The 19817-nt window shown below is 40.5% G+C and overlaps 1 protein-coding gene across 1 annotated transcript in view; it reads right to left on the reverse strand.

Moving 5' to 3' along the window:
- The window catches only part of ADCY8 (adenylate cyclase 8), a 98893-nt gene that overhangs the window by 13336 nt on the left and 65740 nt on the right, over positions 1-19817 (reverse strand). The window contains exons 10-12 of the mRNA XM_087962202.1: positions 16301-16390; positions 11400-11572; positions 7722-7803 (exon numbers count right to left, since the gene is read on the reverse strand). Coding sequence (XP_087818328.1) covers positions 7722-7803; positions 11400-11572; positions 16301-16390 — 345 coding nt within the window. The remainder of the gene's footprint in view (positions 1-7721; positions 7804-11399; positions 11573-16300; positions 16391-19817) is intronic.

A 19817-nucleotide genomic window follows, 5' to 3' on the forward strand; every position in this document is an offset into this window, starting at 1 on the left:
TGCAGGGGTAAGAGAAGATCAGGCAGAGTTGGGTGGTGCAGCGAAGTGCATCATCAGATTAGTTACATTACCACAAATGCTCCAAGTCCAACTCCTCTTGAATTTTGTTAACTTCTACCTGATGCCATTTCGGTATTGAACTTTTGACTAGATCCTTGTTTATACGGTTGAGCAATTAACCTTGCTGAACTACAACTTAATGTATGGTCCTGATGCTTTGTGCTTGACATTAATCAAGTCAACTAAACATTTGGGATCCTCAGAATCTTGGGGCATAGGAAAAGATATTTTAATTCATTCCTCTAAAACAGGGGTCTTTGAACTTGACAGCTTTAAAACTTGTGGACTTCAACTCCCAGAATTCCTCCTCTAGTCATGTTAGCTCAGGAATTCTGGCAGTTGAAGTCCACAAGTCTTAAACTTGCCATGTTTGAAGACCCTTGCTCTAAAAATTAGCCATTTTCATGTGTGTGTATTTTTGTAAAATAAAAGTCAATTGAGAATCTATGGAGATTCTCAGTCATCCAAGTCATGGTTGTCCCAAAGGTGCCTTTTCAAGGGGCAACTGGACTCTCTGTTGTTGTTGGTTTTTTTTGAAGACATTTCACTTCTCATCCAAGAAGCTTCTTCAGTTCTGACTGAATGGTGGGGTATAAATCCTTCCACTCCCCACCATCCAGTCAGAGCTGAAGAAGCTTCTTGGATGAGAAGCGAAACGTCTTCAAAGAAAAACCAGAAAGTCCAGTGGACTGTTGTAAAAAAAAAAAAGGCCTTTGGAAAAGTCAATTGAGACAATTTTTCTTTTCTTTTAAAATGTTCCCTGGGGATAAGCTAAAGAGGAAAGGGTTAAAACTCCACTCAGTCTCTGAAAAGATCCTGATGTGGATCAACTCGGCTGCATAGGTACTTTGAAGTAAATAAAATTAGAGATGGAGTTGTACAATATATAATTCATGTAATGTGTAGTTTGTCCTTAAGAATAGCCATCTAACCCAAAGTTTTAAAAGACATCAAATCAATTCCAGTGTGAAAAATTATAAATGTCATTGCACCAATGATGTGTCCTTTGAATCTCTGGGTGTGTAATTTTGCAAGGATAAACCCCATGGGCATCATTACACTTTTACTGCACTCCATGTTAAGCTAACCTTTTGTGCTGGAGTCACATCTTAGTTATTGGCTGGACAAAATTAGCTGAAGATAAACAAGGGCTAACAGAATAACAGAGTTGGAAGAGATCTTGGAGGCCTTTTAATCCAATCCCCTGCTCAAAAAAGACACCTTCTAGCATTTCAGACAAATGGCTGTCCCATCTTTCCTTAAAAAAACTCCAATGATGGAGCACCCTCAATTTCTGGAGGCAAGTTGTTCCACTGATTAATTGTTCTCACTATCAGGGAATTTCTCCTTAGTTCTAGGTTGCTTCTCTCCTTGATTAGTTTCCACCCATTGCTTCTTGTCCTGTGCTCAGGTGCTTTGGAGAATAGCTTGACTCCCTCTTCTTTGTGGCAGCACCTGAGATATTGGAAGACTGATATCATGTCACCCCTAGTCCTTCTTTTCACATACCCAATTCCTGCAACTGTTCTTCGTATGTTTTGTCCTCCAGCCCCCTATTCATCTTTGTTGCTCTTCTCTGCACACTTTCTACAGTCTCAACATCTTTTTTATTCCGTTGTGGCCAAAACTGGATGCAGTATTCCAAGTGTGTTCTCACCAAGTGGTATTAACACGTCACATATTATTGGGGGAAGTGGGTAATGTTTATTATATACCACCAAATGTGAAGACATTTGAGTCCTAAAGTTAACTGGAATTTCTGGGTAGTGTATATTATCACACCCATAGAAATAGTGATAGGACTTTGTCCTTCTAATATTGGATACCATCTCTTTTTCAAATGTTATATTTCTGACCTTTAAGCAGAGATAAATTACAACTGCAGAGTCAAAGACTATATGTCACAATAGATGTACAAAAACATAAGTCTAGTGCATTATGTTTTAACCATGCCAACTTCCCCAAGCATGCTGACCTGGGAATTCTGGGAGTTGAAGTCCAAGCATCTTAAAGTTGCCAAGGGTGAGAAGCATGGGTCTAGTGATTAAAGTGTTGGGCTAGGAACAGAGAAATGTAAGTTGTAGTCTTGTCTTGGGCATAAAGCCAGCTGGATGACCTTGGGCCAGTTAACCTTGGGCCAGTTAACCAATGGCAAACCACTTGCAAAGTCTTGCCAAGAAAACTGAAGGAATCTATCCAGACAGTTGCTAGGACTCAACATTGAATGGAAGGTTTTCTCCACCAACATACACAACACACACACACACACACACACACACACACACACACACACATCAGGGAGACTTCATACCACATGAAAACTGAGTGGAAAAAGCTTGCCAGACATTTCTTGTCCAGTTCATAACTGGAATAAGTGGGGAGAAAAAAACCAGTACCTTATTTATGAGGTTCTCACTGAATAATTTATTCTCCCTTGGCAATTTTTTTTTAATTGTCTAACAAATGGAAAGAAAACCTTCTCTCTTTAAAGAGCCAAGAAAATTTTAGCAGACGCTATTTCAGATCATTATCTGCTGTTTAAACAAAGTTTAAACAAAATGAAATCTCTTTCAGATTGAGGTTGACTTCTGGTGACTTTCATAGACACATTCTTGTTGTTTTGTCTTCGGCAACACAAAAGTGATTTTCCATTATCCTTTTCTGATTTTCCCCCTCCTTTTGTTACTTTATGTAGTTTACAGTCCAAATACTGACCGCATCAAAACCTTCTTATGCTATTGAGATCCATTAAGGTCTAATAGATGCTGCCAGCTAGCTAAACTTCCTTATCTTGTTTGTTTGGAAAAAAATATTGTAGGTTTATGAGTTCCTTTTTGCTTTAGTGTAACTTGATTATGTTCCTGGACACCAGAGCACAACAAAATGATTTTAGAAGCATATCACATTTAAGTTCAAAAGCCACTGCTTCTATTTCGCGACTGTTCAAAGAGTATCTGATTTACCATAAGGCTAATGGAGCCTAATGCAGTCCTTATTATTTTTTAAATATAAATTGAGGACTATGGGAGAAGAGACCTCTAGAAGAAATTACATTATGGGGGGTAAAAAAATGCCAATCTCAGGATTTTCTAAAGACAAATTAAATTAACATTTCTCATTAAGGATGAACCTGAAAACAAAGCAGGAACAAAAATACCAGACTGTATAAATTACGGGGGGAAAATTGCAGCTTGAGTGGGAAGTCTGACAGTTGTTTGTTATTAACCCCCATTGTGAATTATGGGTAGGACTTTTTCTCTCCCCAAAGGACCGAGAATGCTTTGAAAGCATAGAGAGCAACATTCAGTAGCTAAAAGCTCTGATAAATCTCTGCATGAATAATAGTCTCTTTTGCACCTGATGTTCCTCTCATGAGAAATCCATTTCTCCCAGTTCTTTTTTCACAATAGGGAGAAAAGATATGAGTAAATATCTCGTTTTTACAATGACTCTCTCGGGTCAAGTAACAACGTAGCCTGACGTTTTTCAACCTTGGCAACTTTAAGAGATCTTTAAGATCTTTAACTTTAAGATAGGGGACACGATGGCTCAGTGTCTAAGACTCTGAGCTTGTCAATCAGGAAGGTCAGCAGTTTGGCAGTTCGAATCCCTAGCTCCCTGTAACAGAGTGAGCTCCTGTTATTTGTCCTAGCTGCTTTTAGGGACATGGTGGCTCATTGGCTAAGACACTGAGCTTGTCGATCAGAAAGGTCGGCAGTTTGGCGGTTCGAATCCCTAGCGCCGCATAACGGAGTGAGCTCCCATTACTTGTCCCAGCTTCTGCCGACCTAGCAGTTCGAAAGCATGTAAAAATGCAAGTAGAAAAATAGAGACCACCTTTGGTGGGAAGGTAAAAGTGTTCTGTGCATCTTCGGCATTTAGTCATGCCGGCCATATGACCACGGAGACGTCTTTGGACAGTGCTGGCTCTTCAGCTTTGTAACTGAGATGAGCACCACCTCCTAGAGCTGGAAACAACTAGCACGTATGTGCGAGGGGAACCTTTACCTTTACCTAACTTTAAGAGGGGTGGATTTCAACTCCCAGAATTCCCCAGCTACCCTCTTAACTTTGTCAAGCTTTGAGCAACACTAACACAGACCATCCTCTAATTTTTCTGGCAGTGATATGGAAATCATTTGCCATCCTTCTCTCCATACTGGGAGGTTTTCCAATTTCCTAATCTAGTCCAGAGCCTGAGGATTTCATGATGGCCTCACATCCAAAACCAGGTCAGATCCCAGCTGTGACTTAACCACGTGGGGTGAACCAAGTCATAATATAGCACTGTCAACTAGGTTTTGTTTGGTTCTTGCAGGATATGTGAGCAGAGAAACTAGGTGTTCTCAGCCTAGGCTGAGACTGTAGGTTATTGGCCATTCGATTCCTGCCAAGATTTTATACGCAGCGATGCAGTGGTTAGAATGCGGTATTGCAGGCTGACTCCTCTCACTGTCAGCAGTTTGATCCTGACCAAGGTTCACTCAGCCTTCCATCCTTCTGAGGTCAGTAATATGAGGATTCAGATTATTGGGGGCAATATGCTAACGTTCAGGGGTGTGCTGCTGGGGGTTCGCAGGGGTTGGGGGAGCCCCTAGCTAAGATTCTGTGCAGTTTCGGAAAACCCCAAATCTCACACCTGGCTGGCCCTGCCCACCCCTCCCTTCCCCCCCCCCAGGAGTCCCCACGTGACCCGTTTTGGATGCAGGTAAATGCAGGGTGTGCATGGAGGCTCAGGGAGGGTGAAAAACAGGCCTCCCAGAAGTATGGGAAGGCCGGAAATGGGCCTGTTTCCAACTTCCAGAGAGCCTCTGTAGCCTGAGGAGGCCGTTTTCACCATCCCAGAGGCTCGAGGAAAGCCTCCGGAGCCCAGGGAGGTCAAAATTCCCCCACTGTGGTTCAGGAGGCTGACTAGGCCACACCCACTATGGCCACACCCACCCAGCAACTGGGCAGAGAACCGCTTGCTAAAATTTTTGAAGCCCACCCCTGCTGACATTGTAAGCCAATCAGAGAGGGCTATAAAGCATTATGGGGTGGTATTTAAGTCTAAGTGCTATTCCTTCTCCCTATATTCAAGAGACCAGCAGGGTGGAGTGGGAGGAAGGTGCTAAAATATGTCTCACAGTGTCAACTTTACCCTTTGAATACTTACCTGTGACGTCACTGCTTAAGAAGAAAGGGTAGAGCTTGCATTATGACTTCACAAGCTATCATTTGTCCTGCGGGCATCACTGCGGACTATACTGGTTATCTACACAATTAGTCCTCAACTTATGGCCACAATTGAGCCCAACATTTCCATTGCTAAGCAAGACAATTAAGTGAGTTTTCCGCCATTTTATGACCTTTAAAGCCACTGTCATTAAGTGAATCACTGCAGTTGTTAAGTTCGCAACGTGGTTTTTAAGTGAATCTGGCTTCCCCATTGACTTTGATTGTCAGAAGAGCGCAAAAGGGGATCACGTGACCCCAGGACACTGAAACTGCTGTAAGTACATGCCAGTTGTCAAGCGACTAAATTTTGATCACGTGATCATGGAGATCCTGCAATGATTGTGAGGAAAAACCGTCATAAGGCACTTTTTCCCCAGCATTGTTAGAACTCTGGAAAGTCATTAACATGAAAGTCAGTAAATTGAGGGCTACCTATATATCCCCCTTCTAAATAGGGTGAATTTAATCCCTCCTATGTTCTTTACCTAAAATTTTCTAAATTAAAAAAGGCCCAAGAGTGGGTCATAAAAAATTAAAAAAAACGGCTCCCAAAATTTATTTCTGGAAAGTCTGCACTTCTCTAATTTTCTAAGAGTTTCTGTTGTGGTTCACTGGCAGCCTGTGCAGATGGCAGCAGAATCGGACAGTGGGGAAGAACATGAGCCAGTCCAGGAGTCTGGGGAGGACTTGGATGAGGGTCCTGGGTCCGATGCAGGAATGGAGCCAGGACCATCTGGTAGTTGTGTGCTGACTCCGGAGCCTCCAGAGTCTGGCAGTAGCGAGGCAGAGGAACAAGGGGAGCCTGTTCCCAGTAAGCGTGTGCACAGAGCTGCTACAAGGCAAGAGCAGCTAAGGCAAGAACAGCTAAGACTCGGGAGTAAGGGTTGGAGGTGTTTGCCCCTCCCCTAAGGTATAAAGGAAGTGCAAAGGTAGAGAAACCTTTGCAGGAAGCAAAGTCGTTTGCTCTGTTCGCATTAAACCTTGAAGCTCTGTGTGGATTTTGTACTTCAGTTGTTGTTTTTTTCACAGTTAATTTGGCACTTTAGTTATTGGCAGCAATTCAAAGGAGATAAAGTTGGGTGCTTATCTCGAGGGACTATTTGGGACTCATTATGGGCTGAGAATGCACATAATTCCCAGCATTGAAATAAGAGTTGTTTGGATTAAGCATGTGCTTAATTACGGTCTCAGGAAACCTTGGTCAGAATGGTTTCAAAGAAAATCTGTAGTATAAAATGGACAGATTCGAAATCATTCTATCCGAAGTATCTGTGGGGAGTCAGTGCAATGCAAATCAAAAAGGGGCAGAGCTTTTAACTGCATGATTGTGGCTGCCATCTTGACTTTTTTGACCTATACCCTATAGACACCCCAATCACATATGTAATAAGATATAAGAAAAAAACATATATAAGAAAAAACAATTACTACCCACCTGCTTTCAATTGAGGACCTGTATACTGCACGAGTTAAAAAGAGGGCTATGAAAATATTTACAGACCCCTCACATCCCAGACATAAACTGTTTCAACTCCTTCCCTCAAAACGATGCTATAGAGCATTGCACACCAGAACAACTAGGCACAAGGACAGTTTTTCCCAAATGCCATCACTCTGCTAAACAAATAATTCCCTCCACACTGTCTAACTATTTACAAAGTCTGCATTACTATTACTATTAATCTTCTCATTGCTCCTTATCACCCAGCCCCTCCCACTTGTGACTGTAGGACTGTAACTTTGTCACTTGTATCCTTATGATTTATATTGACTCTTTCTTAGTATGATTTGATTGTTGATTGTACCCTATGACTATCATTAAGTGTTGTACGTTATGATTCTTGATTCTTAACGAATGTACCTTTTCTTTATGTATACTGAGAGTATTTACACCAAGACAAATTCCTTGTGTGTCCAATCACACTTGGCCAATAAAGAATTCTATTCTATTCTATTCTATTCTATTCTATTCTATTCTATTCTATTCTATTCTATTCTATTCTATTCTATTCTATTCTATTCTATTCTATTCTATTACTGTTCTGCAATTTTATTTTATTTTACCCTTTTTCTACAGATCCCTAACAGGAAATATGTCGTTCTCATAGCATGTGTGTGTCCTGGCTTGGATTTTGAATTAATTTTGGATTTCCAACTAGAGCAAATTGAATAGAGACAGATAAGATATTCTGAAATGGTTTTCTATTTATAATATTTTCACAGCAATATAAAAAAAAGGAAGCTGCACAGACCTGGCTGTGTGTTCATTTTAATTGGCCCTTTCTTTAAGGTTAATCAGATCTTCAATTATTGAAGGTCATAAAATACTCTAGCCTGATATTTAATTATTTGCTCCAAAGGGGAGCCGTGATTGGCAGGTTCTAGCAGAGCAAGGGGAGATCTGCTGGGAGAAGGTGCAAATGGAAAAGAAACATTTGCCTTACCTGTTGGCCGTGATAAAACACAGCTAACAGAAACATGGCCATAAGGAGCAAGGAAGCTTCTTTCGTCCCTAGGAAATCTGTGCTGTTAAGAGAAAAAGACAAAAAGGAGGAGGCGATTAAAAAAAAAACCAGAAAAGAAGAGCAAAGCTTAAACTAAAACATGTTTTATATTGTTTTGTGTTTAATTCATCAGGTATGAAAGTTGGCTGGGGGACTTTGGGCCAATCACTAGGAGACTATGAATTCTAGTCTTACCTTAGGCATGCCAGCTGGCTGGGGGACTTTGGGCCAACCACCTTCAAAAGACTGTGAGTTCTAGATCTGCCTTAGCCATGAAAGACAGCTGGGTGACTTTGGGCCAATCATCAGGAGACTGTGAGTTCTAGTCTCGCCTTAGGCAAGAAAGAGACTTTAGCTAGTCATTCTTTCTCTCAGCCTAACCCACCCTACCGGGATGCTGTTATGGGGAAAGTAGAAGGATGAAGGAATATTAGGTATACTTGAGTTACTTATAAAGTACTAAAGGTGAAATAAAAACCTAGTAAATAAATAAACATCCAGGGTCCACAAGCGAAAAGCCAAAGAATGTTTTAGCTGCGATCGCACCAAGGGATGCCAATGTTATAAAGCAGATTGGAAGTGAAAAATAGCTCAGAAGAAGGCAAAATCCAAGTTACTTCCATGCCATTCCCAAGAAAACCGCATGCAACGTGCATAAAATTATTTGGTGCATAAAATTACCACGGCTACTTGATTTGAGTTGTGCTTCATTCCGTGACTTTTTTGGCACAACATGCAAAAGAAGTTGGAGGAAGCAAACTTTGCAAATAGCATAATCCAGTCTGCACTGGGGCTGGCTTTATCCTCACACAGGCCTGATTTGGGTTATTGCTTAATTAAACAACTTGGACATCATCCAAATGAATTTCCTTTCCTTTATTGTCAACCCCAAAATAATCTCCTCTTCCTCAACTCTGGCAAGTTTTAAGATGTGTGCATTTCAGCAGATAGAATTTCCCAGCCAGCATGCTGGCTTGGAAATTCTGGGAGTTGAACTCCACACATCTAAAAGTTGTCAAGTTTGAAAAATACTGTCCTAGAACAAGGGTCTTCAAACTTGGCAAGTTTAAGACTTGTACACTTCAACTCCCAGTATTCCTGAGCTAACATGACTGGGGGCGTAATTCTGGGAGTTGAAGTCCACGAAGTCTTAAATCTGTCAAGTATGAAGAACCCTGTCCTAGAGCATCTTCCTAAAAATAAGGCCTTTCTCTCTCATTTTTTAAGATTGCGGTACTTTTTACTCTCCTGTGATTAAAAAAAGCTTCCCTAGCATGCACTAGTATTTTCCTAATACCAGCCAGTTTTCTTTCCAAGCTTTTGTGACATACCTGCTATCCCTAATATCTCTGGCATATTCAAGACCTTGGAAGATGTGCCGTCAAGTATTAAATATCCCACACTTTCTTGTTCATATTCTACCTAAAATTATTAGGTGATAGTCAGGAGGAAAACTCCAGAGGCCTTGCTAGGGTCTTGTCATGTATGAATGCATAGAATAGGGTATAGGGTGCATATGGAGAAGTGGATATGGAGAATATTCACCAGGAAGTGGATGCATTGATTCCCTTTCAGAGTCTGTCATTTATTATCAGAATAACAGAACAACAGAGTTGAAAGATCTTCTAGTCCAACCCCCTGCTCAATCAGGAGAACCTATACCATTTTTTTTTACTACAGGTTCTGTGGGCGTGGCTTGGTGTGGCGTGGCTTGTGGGCGTGGCTTGGTGGGCGTGGCAGGGGAAGGATACTGTAAACTCTCCATTCCCTCCCTACCCCACTAACCTGCTTTTCAGCTCCATTCTCCTGTGCAGGGAAACCAAAGAAGACCCAGCCAATTAGCTGGGACTCATGACAGAGAATAGATGGGGGCTGTGCCTGTCAGAGGTGGTACTCCAAATTTCCGCTGCTGGTTCTCCAGAACTGGTCAGAACCTGCTGAATTCCACGTCTGAGGTAATCTCTCCTTAATTCTAGGTTGGTTCTTTCCTTGATAAGTTTCCATGTATCCAACCCACAAGATTCTAGGATGCAACTATTTCTCACTTCAAAATATTCTACCTGGAATTAAGTCAGATACTTTTTTTTTAAAAAATAATTGTTGCATTCCTTCTATGAGAACTCCCCATCCAAGCTGTGTTCCTGTCCTGGTTTTCCACCTGATGCTAAAAAAAACAACACCTCTCTCCATTTCCATGTTCCTGACAGTCAATAATGAAAAGCACCTGAGAATAAAAAGACTGACACATCAAACCAGCCATGTTATTGCTTTCCTCTTTGGGAAGCCATTAGAAGGTTTTCTCCCTTTCATTTCTACCCGTCTTTTTCCAGCTGAGGAGATATTTCTAGCATCGCTGCAGAATTATCCTGTCTAGAGATGAGATGATTCAGGTAAGGACACTCTGCTAGTCGAGGCTATTTTTGTTCCATTGTTCTGAAGAAATAAGAAGGGGGCTGCGGAATAATTGCACACTGATATTCAGCAGCATCTTAGCATATTTTGGGAGTGAGTAGATTATGTAGAAACCTGCATGTAGAAACCTAGCATGCCAGACACTATCCCTCCCTGGAAAGTTACTGTAATAGATGAAGCTGGAAGGGATTTTGCGCCAGGCGACTGTCGTGAAAATGACTGACAGGCTGGGGGGTTTGGAAAATTGTGCTCTGTTTTTGATAGTTACATTTTACTTTGAGGAATTGTTTTATATAAGGCATAGGATGCAGAGCAGAGGAACATCTATTTAGGGTTGTTATTTACTTATTAAATGTATATGCTACCCATCCCGCTATCGGGGTGGCTAAATTTTTGTTAAAGAGGTCCAATTAAAAACAGTGATGCCCTTAAGCTGCAGTTTGGTCTAGTGGTTAAAGGTGCTGGATTAGAACCAGGAGACTGTGAAGTCTAGTCCCTCCATAGGCATGAAAGGTAGCTGGATGAATCTGGGACAATCATCAGGTGATTGTGAGTTCTAGTTCCAACTTTCTCACTTGATAAAACGTGTCCATAAAAGAAACCTAAAAAAAGATGGATTGATGATATCAGCAAGTATTGCAGGGCCAATTGACAAAAGAAAGCCCAGGACTGTATTGGTTGGGAACATGTGGAAGAGGCCTTCATCCTCCGGTGGATAGACAATGGCTAAAATGATGATGATGATGATGATGATGAAAAAGAATTAGAAGAAGGAGGAGAAGGAGAAGGAGGAAGAGGAGTAGAAAGAGAAGGAGGAGAAGGAGAAAGAGAAGGAGGAGAAGGAGAAAGAGAAAGAAGAGAAGGAGAAAGAAGGAGGAGGAGGAGGAGGAGAAAAAGGAGGAGGAGGAGGAGGAGAAGGAGAAGGAGGAGGAGGAGGAGGAGGAGGAGGGTTCCATCTTTGACATGAGAGTCAGATGGATGATTTGGGCCAATCATCAGGTGATTGTGAGGCATGACAGCCACTGGATGACTTTGGGTCGCCCTCTCTCTTGGCCCAACCTGCTTCAAGGGGTTGTTGTTGTGTGGAAAATAGAAGGAGGAAGCAGTATTAGATATGTTTACCTCCTTGAGTTATTTATAAAAACAAGATACAAGGCAAGGCAAGATACAAATCTAATGAATAAACAAATGTAAATGAAGACTTACTCTCCATTATGATTGATGTCATCATACTGGAGAAACAGGGAAGAGTAAATGGTCTCAGTCAGGAAGCAGTAGATTGCAATCATGATGAGGAGCACGGCCAACTTAAGGACCGAATTGAGACGGAGAAACACGGCACAGGTCACCATAGCCAGGATACCGGTAAAGACGAAATACTTTATAAAAAAAATTGGGAGAAACATCAGCCTTTAGCTCAGTGACCTAAACTAATATATTCAAAGTCTCACATAGAATCACAAGTCCTTCAAGATGGCTATTATATCTCTCCTAAGCCTTCTCTTTGTTAGCAATAGCATTTAGATTTTATATACTGCTCCACAGTGCTTTTGCAGCCCTTTATAAGCAGTATACAGAGTCAGCCTTTTGCCCCCAACAATCTGGGCCTCATTTTACCCATCATGGAAGGATGGAAGGCTGAGTCAACCTTGAGTCTGGTGATTCGAACTACCAAACTGCTGGCAATCGGCAGTCCACAGAATTAGCCTGCAATATTGCATTCTAACCACTGCACCACCATGGCTAAACATACCTAGTTCCCTTAGCCGTTCGTCATGTGATCTAACCTCCAGACCCTTTATCAACTTCATTGCTCTTCTCTACATTCTTGCTAGGGCCTCATAATCTCTTTTTTAAAATAGAGAGTTTTAATCAACATCATTAGACTATAAATGAGAATCTGCAGGAAAAAAATGTAGAGGGATTTCTCTGCTGACATATATGTCTGTGGAGATTCTCAGCATCCAGGTCATGGTTGTCCCAAAGATGCTTTTTCAAGAGGCAACTGGACTTTCCGGTTTTTCTTTGAAGACATTTCACTTCTCAAAAGCAACTATGATCTTATAGACAATGATTTCTCATCCCTTGATTGGCAACTTCTATTCACTGGATGCAATACTGTAGAAGACCATTACAACATATTTTTAATTGAAATCAAAAGAGTCATCAAACTATATGTACCAATAACAACTCCCAAAAACAGAAAAAACAGATTACCCATAACAATGAGGAAGCTTCAATCCAAAAAGAGATCACTTTGGTGGAAAAACAAATCTGGTCACGTTGCCAATTTCAAAAGTCGATACAAAAATTTATGCTACTAGATAAAGACTGAATGCACCAATTATCACATTAAACAAGAGGAAAACCTTCTATGCACCAATTCCACCCGTGCTTTCTACAATTTTGTAAACAACAAACTAAAAGACTCAAGGTCCATCCCACCCCGAAAGGACCTAATGGTAAAGACTGCAACAATGACACCATTAAAGCCAACCTCTTTAACACATTCTTTGACTCAGTATTTATAAACAGCAATGGATCATGCCCAGTATTTCCTAGTCGAACCACAGACAACTACAATGATCTAATACATATCAATTTTACAGAAGACATTGTTGAAAAAGCACTACACAATCTAAAACCATCTCTATCTATTGGACTGGATGGAATATGTGCCTACTTCTTAAAAAAGCTATCCACTGCCATAGCCGAACCTCTAAGCATAATCTTTGAAAAATCTTTCAGGACCAGCTCCTTGCCAAAACTATGGTCACAAGCCATGGTCAACCCCATCTTCAAAAAGGGAGACCCCAGCTGAGTTGAAAATTACAGATCAATCTCTTTATGCTGCATCACCTGTAAAGTCATGGAATCAATTATTAACCAATCCATTATCCTCCACTTAGAGACAAACAACTGACTCTCTAATAAACAATTTGGTTTCAGAAAAAAATTATCCTGTAATCTGCAACTCTTACACTGCAAAACATATGGACTCCACAACTCGATCAGGGCAAAGCAATAGATGCAATCTACATAGACTTCTGTAAAGCCTTTGATTCAGTGGTACACAACAAACTACTACTAAAACTAAAATCTTATGGTACCTCTGGACACCTGCATAACTGGATAGAAGCATTCCTGTCAAACAGACAACAAATGGTCAAAATTGGGAACGCCCTATCAAATTCTGTACCTGTCAACAGTGGTGTCCCCCAGGGCAGTGTTCTAGGACCAACTCTCTTCATACTCTACATAAATGACCTCTGTGATCATATTAAGAGCAACTGTGTTCTCTTTGCTGATGATGTAAAGCTATTCAACACCACAGACAATACTGCTACCCTTCAAAAAGACCTCGACTATGTATCAGAATGGTCAAACAAATGGCAACTTCAAATCTCAACAGATAAATGCTCTGTCTTACATATTGGCAAAAAAATCAGAAAATAAAATACAAGCGTAATCAAGACCTTGTTGATGATCCAAGCTCTGTCAAGGACCTTGGAATACTTATCTCTAATGACCTAAGTGCTACAGCCCACTGTAACTACATAGCCAAAAAGGCATTAAGAATTGTTAACCTAATCCTGTGTAGCTTTTTCTCTGGTAATATCACACTATTAACTAGAGCATACAAAACATTTGCCAGACCAATACTCGACTACAGCTCATCAGTCTGGAACCCACATTACGTATCTGATATTAACACAGTTGAGAAAGTCCAGAAATATTTCACAAAAAGAGTTCTCCACTCCTCTACTCGTTGTAGAATACCTTATGCCACCAGACTTGAAATTGTAGACCTAGAAAACCTAGAACTATGCCGCCTTCAGTCCGATCTAAGTATGGTATATAAAATCATACATTGCAATGTCCTACCTGTCAATGAATACTTCAGCTTCAACCATAACAATACAAGAGCACACAATAGATACAAGCTCAAGGTAAACCTCACCAAACTTGATTGCAGGAAATACGACTTCAGCAACAGAGTGGTCAGTGTCTGGAATACTCTACCTGACTCTGTGGTTTCTTCCCCAAACCCCAAAAACTTTAACCTTAGACTTTCTACTGTTGACCTCACCCTTTTCCTAAGAGGTCTGTAGGGGGCATGCATAAGCGCACCAACGTGCCTACAGTCCCTGTCCTATTGTTTCTTTTATTTTTCTTATATGTACCCATTTCATGTATTCATGTATTCATCCAATAAGCTTCTTCAGCTCTGACTTCCCTTCCCTACCATCCAGTGAGAGCTGAAGAAGCTTCTTGGATAAGAAGTGAAACATCTTAAAAGAAAAACCAGAATGTCCAGTTGCCTCTTGAAAAAGCATCTTTGGGTCTGCTGACAGCTGAAGACTTTTGGAGAGTTGTTGAGAATGTACGAATCTGCTGAAGTTAGTGAATCAGCCCTAAAAGTCAACTGCCAGAAGGCCTTCTACCACAATGGGATTATTAATTACTGAAAATTTGATTTTTGTAGATGTTCTCTCTTATATAGGAGAATTCCTGCATTTTAAGGTTGGAATATCATGTTCTTGCCTGTTGGTGTTTTGGACTATACTCCTTATATACCTTGGCAGTAGACCATGCATACTCCAGAACATTGGGGAGCACTAGGATGCAAATGGTAGAGTTTAGAGAAAGTTTGGAAGGGATCTTTCAAACCCACTTGAAGTGAAGCAACATGATACAAGGGGTCCTCGACTTATGATCGCCATTATGAGGCCAAAATTTATGTTAAGTGAGACATTTTAAGTGAGTTTTACATGGTTGCTTTTTTTTTTTTTTTGTAAATTTTATTGGTTTTTAAAAACAAACATAAACAAACAAAACATAAAAACATCAAACTTTCTTCCATAGGTATACAAACAGTGTGCCGGTTGGTTTACAAATTATTTTGTGCCTCCATTTCGTAGTCTTCAATTACAGTTACATTACATAAAAGCTCATATTATCAATCAAAAATTAAATACCCTGGTATCATTATTAATCAATCATTTGACTATAGTTTTATTCATTCATATTTTACGAGATAACCATAATTTACTTAGTTTATTTTATAACAATTCATATTATCCTCCCAAATCTATCCTAAAAACATTTTGTAGATATAATAAAAAAAGAAGTACCTCTTTATATATTTATTATTTTCTAAAAATCTACATATTTCATTACTGTATTTTATTATCTAACCATTGATAGAAGAGGTCCCAAATTTTATAAAATTGTTTATCCTCTTGTTCTCTAATTTCAAATGTCAATCTGCTCATTTCAGCACATTCCAATATTTTCTTATGAGTTTTACATGGTTGTTAAGTGAATCACAAAGGTGATCACGTGACCCCTGGGACACTGCAACCGTCATAAATATGAATCTATTGCCAAGCACCTGAATTTTGATCAGGTGACCGTAGGAATGCTGCAACGGTTGTGATAAAATGGTCATAAGCAGGAATGGGCTGCTGGGAGCTCGCAGGGATTCGGGAGAGCCCCTAGCTAAGATTTTGCGCAGTTCAGAGAAGCCTCAAATCCCACTCCTGGCTGGCCCCACCCACCCCTCCCCTCCCAGGAGTCCCCACGTGGCCCGTTTTAGATGCAGGTAAGTGCAGGGTGCACAGAGGCTTGGGAGGGTGAAAAATGGGCCTCCCGGAAATTCAGGAAGGCTGGAAATGGGCCTGTTCCTGGCTTCCAGAGAGCCTCCGGAGCCCGGGGAGGTTGTTTTCGCCCTCCTGGAGGCTCAAGGAAAGCCTCCGGAGCCCGGGGAGGGCAAAAACAACCCCCCCCATGGTGCAGGAGGCTGACTAGGCCACGCCCACCATGGCCATGCCCACCCAGCACCCGGGCGGAGAAACCTTGGCTAAATGTTTTGAAGCCTACCCTGGTCATAAGTCCCTTTTTTTCAGTGCCGTTGTAACTTGAAACGGTCATTCAATGAACTGTTGTAAGTCGAGAACTACCTGTAGTTTACAGCGTCACTGAAGTAAAGCTTTGCTTTGAAGTTTCACATCATCCTAAAGTTTGTTATCTCACCCATCATTACCTAGCCTAACATATGGTGTTGTTGTTTTTTTCTCCATGCAAAATGATATGTTTAGGATTACCTCTGGATACGAGCAAATATCTGTAAAATATACCGAAGAGTTGAAAGTTAGATTCTTAAAAGGCAGTTGTTTGTCCAAGTCACACCAGAGCTGTGGACGAAGAAAAGAAAGAAAAATAAGACAATGCAATGCAACTATTTTGTAGAGTCTGTGTTGAGAAGTGAAGGACGAAGAATACTTGATTGGGCAAAGAAAAAGAAGAAGACAATAGTATTAATGCCTCCAACTCTGTAAGAATACTCTGGAATAAAGAACCACTTAGGAAAAGCAGAAAAATAACCCTGTATCTTTTTTAGAAGTCATATAATGAGGGCAATAGCAAACAACTCTTTTGAAATGACAAAGAATCTGTAGTCCATGGGTTTATAAATTGCTTGCATTGGAAGACATCTTAAAAGGATCATCACACGAACATATTACAAAGCAAACCAGACAGTTCCCAGTTTTTATTCTCTCTCTGGGAATTTTATGAGGCTTGTGGTTATCCTTTCTTTCCGTTGCTGTATGGTTCAAGAACTGGGATTCCAACCTCCACCCCTTGTATTATGGCAGATTTCTATTTTAATATTTCAAAAATATATATTAAAAGAGTGTTTTGTTTTATGTCACACACTCTTGTGAAATGAGTGGCTGTATAAATATGACAGATGTTAAATAGATTATAGATAGATAGATAGATAGATAGATAGATAGATAGATAGATAAATAGATAGATAGATGATGATAACAGATGATAGATGATAAATAAATAAATGATAGATACAGATGATTGATAGATGATAGATGACCATGGTGATGATGAATATAGATAGATAGATAGAAAGATAGATAGGTATAGATAGATAGATAGATTGAGAGAGAGAGATTGAGAGATATGATGACAGATGATAGATAATTAATAGGTGATAAATAGATAGATGGTAGATGGTAGGTGATAGAAGAAGAAGAAGAAGAAGAAGAAGAAGAAGAAGAAGAAGAAGAAGAAAGAAGAAGAAGAGGAGGAGGAGGAGGAGGAGGAGGAGGAGGAGGAGGAGGAGGAGGAGGAGGAGGAGGAGGAAGAGGAGGAGGAGGAGGAGGAGGAGGAGGAGGAGGAAGGAGAAGGAGAAGGAGAAGGAGGAGGAGAAGGAGGAGAAGAAGAAGAAGAAGATGGTCACAAGCCACAGTCATCCCCATCTTCAAAAAGGGAGACCCAAGCCTAGTTGAAAATTACAGGCCAATCTCCTTATGCTGCGTCACCTGTAAAGTCATGGAATCAATTATTAACCAATCCATCATCCTCCACTTAGAGACAAATAACCTACTCTCCAATAAACAATTTGGTTTCAGAAAAAAACTATCCTGTAATCTGCAACTCTTACACTGCAAAAACATATGGACGACACAACTCGACCAGGGCAAAGCAATTGACGCAATCTACATAGACTTCTGTAAAGCCTTTGATTCAGTGGTACCGACAAACTACTCTAAAAATAAAATCCTATGGTATCTCTGGACAACTGAATAACTGGATAGAAGCATTCCTGTCAAACAGACAACAAATGGTCAAAATCGGGAGCGTTCTATCAAATCCAGTACCTGTCAATAGTGGTGTCCCCAGGGCAGTGTTCTAGGACCAACTCTCTTCATACTCTACATAAACGACCTCTGTGATCATATTAAGAGCAATTGCGTTCTCTTCGCTGATGATGTAAAGCTGTTCAATACCACAGACAATACTGCTACCTTACAAAAAGACCTTGACTATGTATCTGAATGGTCAAACAAATGGCAACTCCAAATCTCAACAAATAAATGCTCTGTCTTACATATTGGCAAAAAAATCAGAAAATAAAATACAAGCTGAATAGTCAAGATCTTGTTGATGACCCAAGCTCTGTAAAGGACCTTGGAATACTCACCTCTAATGATCTAAGTGCTAGAGCCCACTGCAACTACATAGCCAAAAAGGCATTAAGAGTTGTTAACCTAATCCTACGTAGTTTTTCTCTGGTAATATCACACTACTAACCAGAGCATACAAAACATTTGCTAGACCAATACTCGAATACAGTTCATCAGTCTGGAACCCTCATTACGTATCTGATATTAGCACAATTGAGAAAGTCCAGAAATATTTCACAAGAAGAGTTCTCCACTCTTCTACTCGTTATAGAATACCTTATGCCATCAGACTTGAAATTCTAAAACTAGAAAACCTTGAATTACGCCGTCTTCGGTCTGACCTAAGCATGGTATATAAAATCATACATTGCAATGTCCTACCTGTCAATGAATACTTCAGCTTCAACCATAACAACACAAGAGCACACAATAGATACAAACTCAAAGTAAACCGCACCAAACTTGATTGCGGGAAATACGACTTCAGCAATAGAGTGGTCAATGTCTGGAATACTCTACCCGACTCTATAGTCTCTTCCCCAAACCCCAAAAACTTTAACCTTAGACTGTCTACTATTGACCTCACCCCTTTCCTAAGAGGTCTGTAGGGGCGTGCATAAGCGCACCATCGTGCCTACCGTCCCTGTCCTATTGTTTCTCTTATTCTTTTATTTTTCTTATATGTACCCATTTCATGTATTCACAACTATGTATACACTTATACTTATTATCTTGTAAACAATTGGCAAATCAAATAAATAAATAAAATAAATAAATAAATAAGAAGAAGAAGAAGAAGAAGAAGAAGAAGAAGAAGAAGAAGAAGAAGAAGAAGAAGAAGAGGAGGAGGAGGAGGAGGAGGAGGAGGAGGAGGAGGAGGAGGAGGAGGAGGAGGAGGGAGTTAGCTAGATACTGTAGATAGCTAGATAGGTGGGCAGGCAGGCAGGCAGAAAGATGAAACAGGAGGCCAGTAGATATCACAGGGAGTTTCTAGAAGTACTTTGGTACCCCAGAACATGTGTTCCATCATTCTGATTTTAGTAATGTCTAAATTGGTTTCCTCCATATGAACCCACACTGAGAAATATTAGTTGTGTATAGAATGATAGAGAATTAAGGCCCTCTGCCAATTTCAGCTAATTTGGTTTGTATTTACACTAGTTCTTGAGAAGTATTACCATTGTTGACTATGTGTAGCTGGAAATGTAATGTATTGCATAGAACAAAACCATAATTAGGGAAACAAAATCTTCCCAAAGGACAAAGACACCAGTGTGTCTCTGAGGTCCCCTGAAAGACTGAATTATCTGGGGTTTGATTTCTTTCCTTCCTTCCTTTTTTCCTCCCTCCCTCCTTTCCTCCCTCCCTCTCCTTCTTTGCTTTTCCTTTTTTCCTCCCTCCCTTTTTCCCTCCCTCCCTTTTTCCCTCCCTCCCCTCCCTCCCCTCCCTCCCTCCCTCCCTCCCTCCTCCCTCCCTCCCTCCCTCCCTTCCTTCCTTCCTTCCTTCCTTCCTTCCTTCCTTCCTTCCTTCCTTCCTTCCTTCTTTCACTTTCCAGATTGGAAAAAGTATATTTAAATACTTTCAAGTGCAAAATATCAGAAGCTACTATCCTGGGAAATCAGCTTTTCCCAATCTT

Source organism: Notechis scutatus, chromosome 3 (assembly GCF_049901735.1).
Source record: "Notechis scutatus isolate UNSWTSFEM ecotype Mainland chromosome 3, rNotScu1.2, whole genome shotgun sequence".
NCBI classification, from domain to species: domain Eukaryota; kingdom Metazoa; phylum Chordata; class Lepidosauria; order Squamata; family Elapidae; genus Notechis; species Notechis scutatus.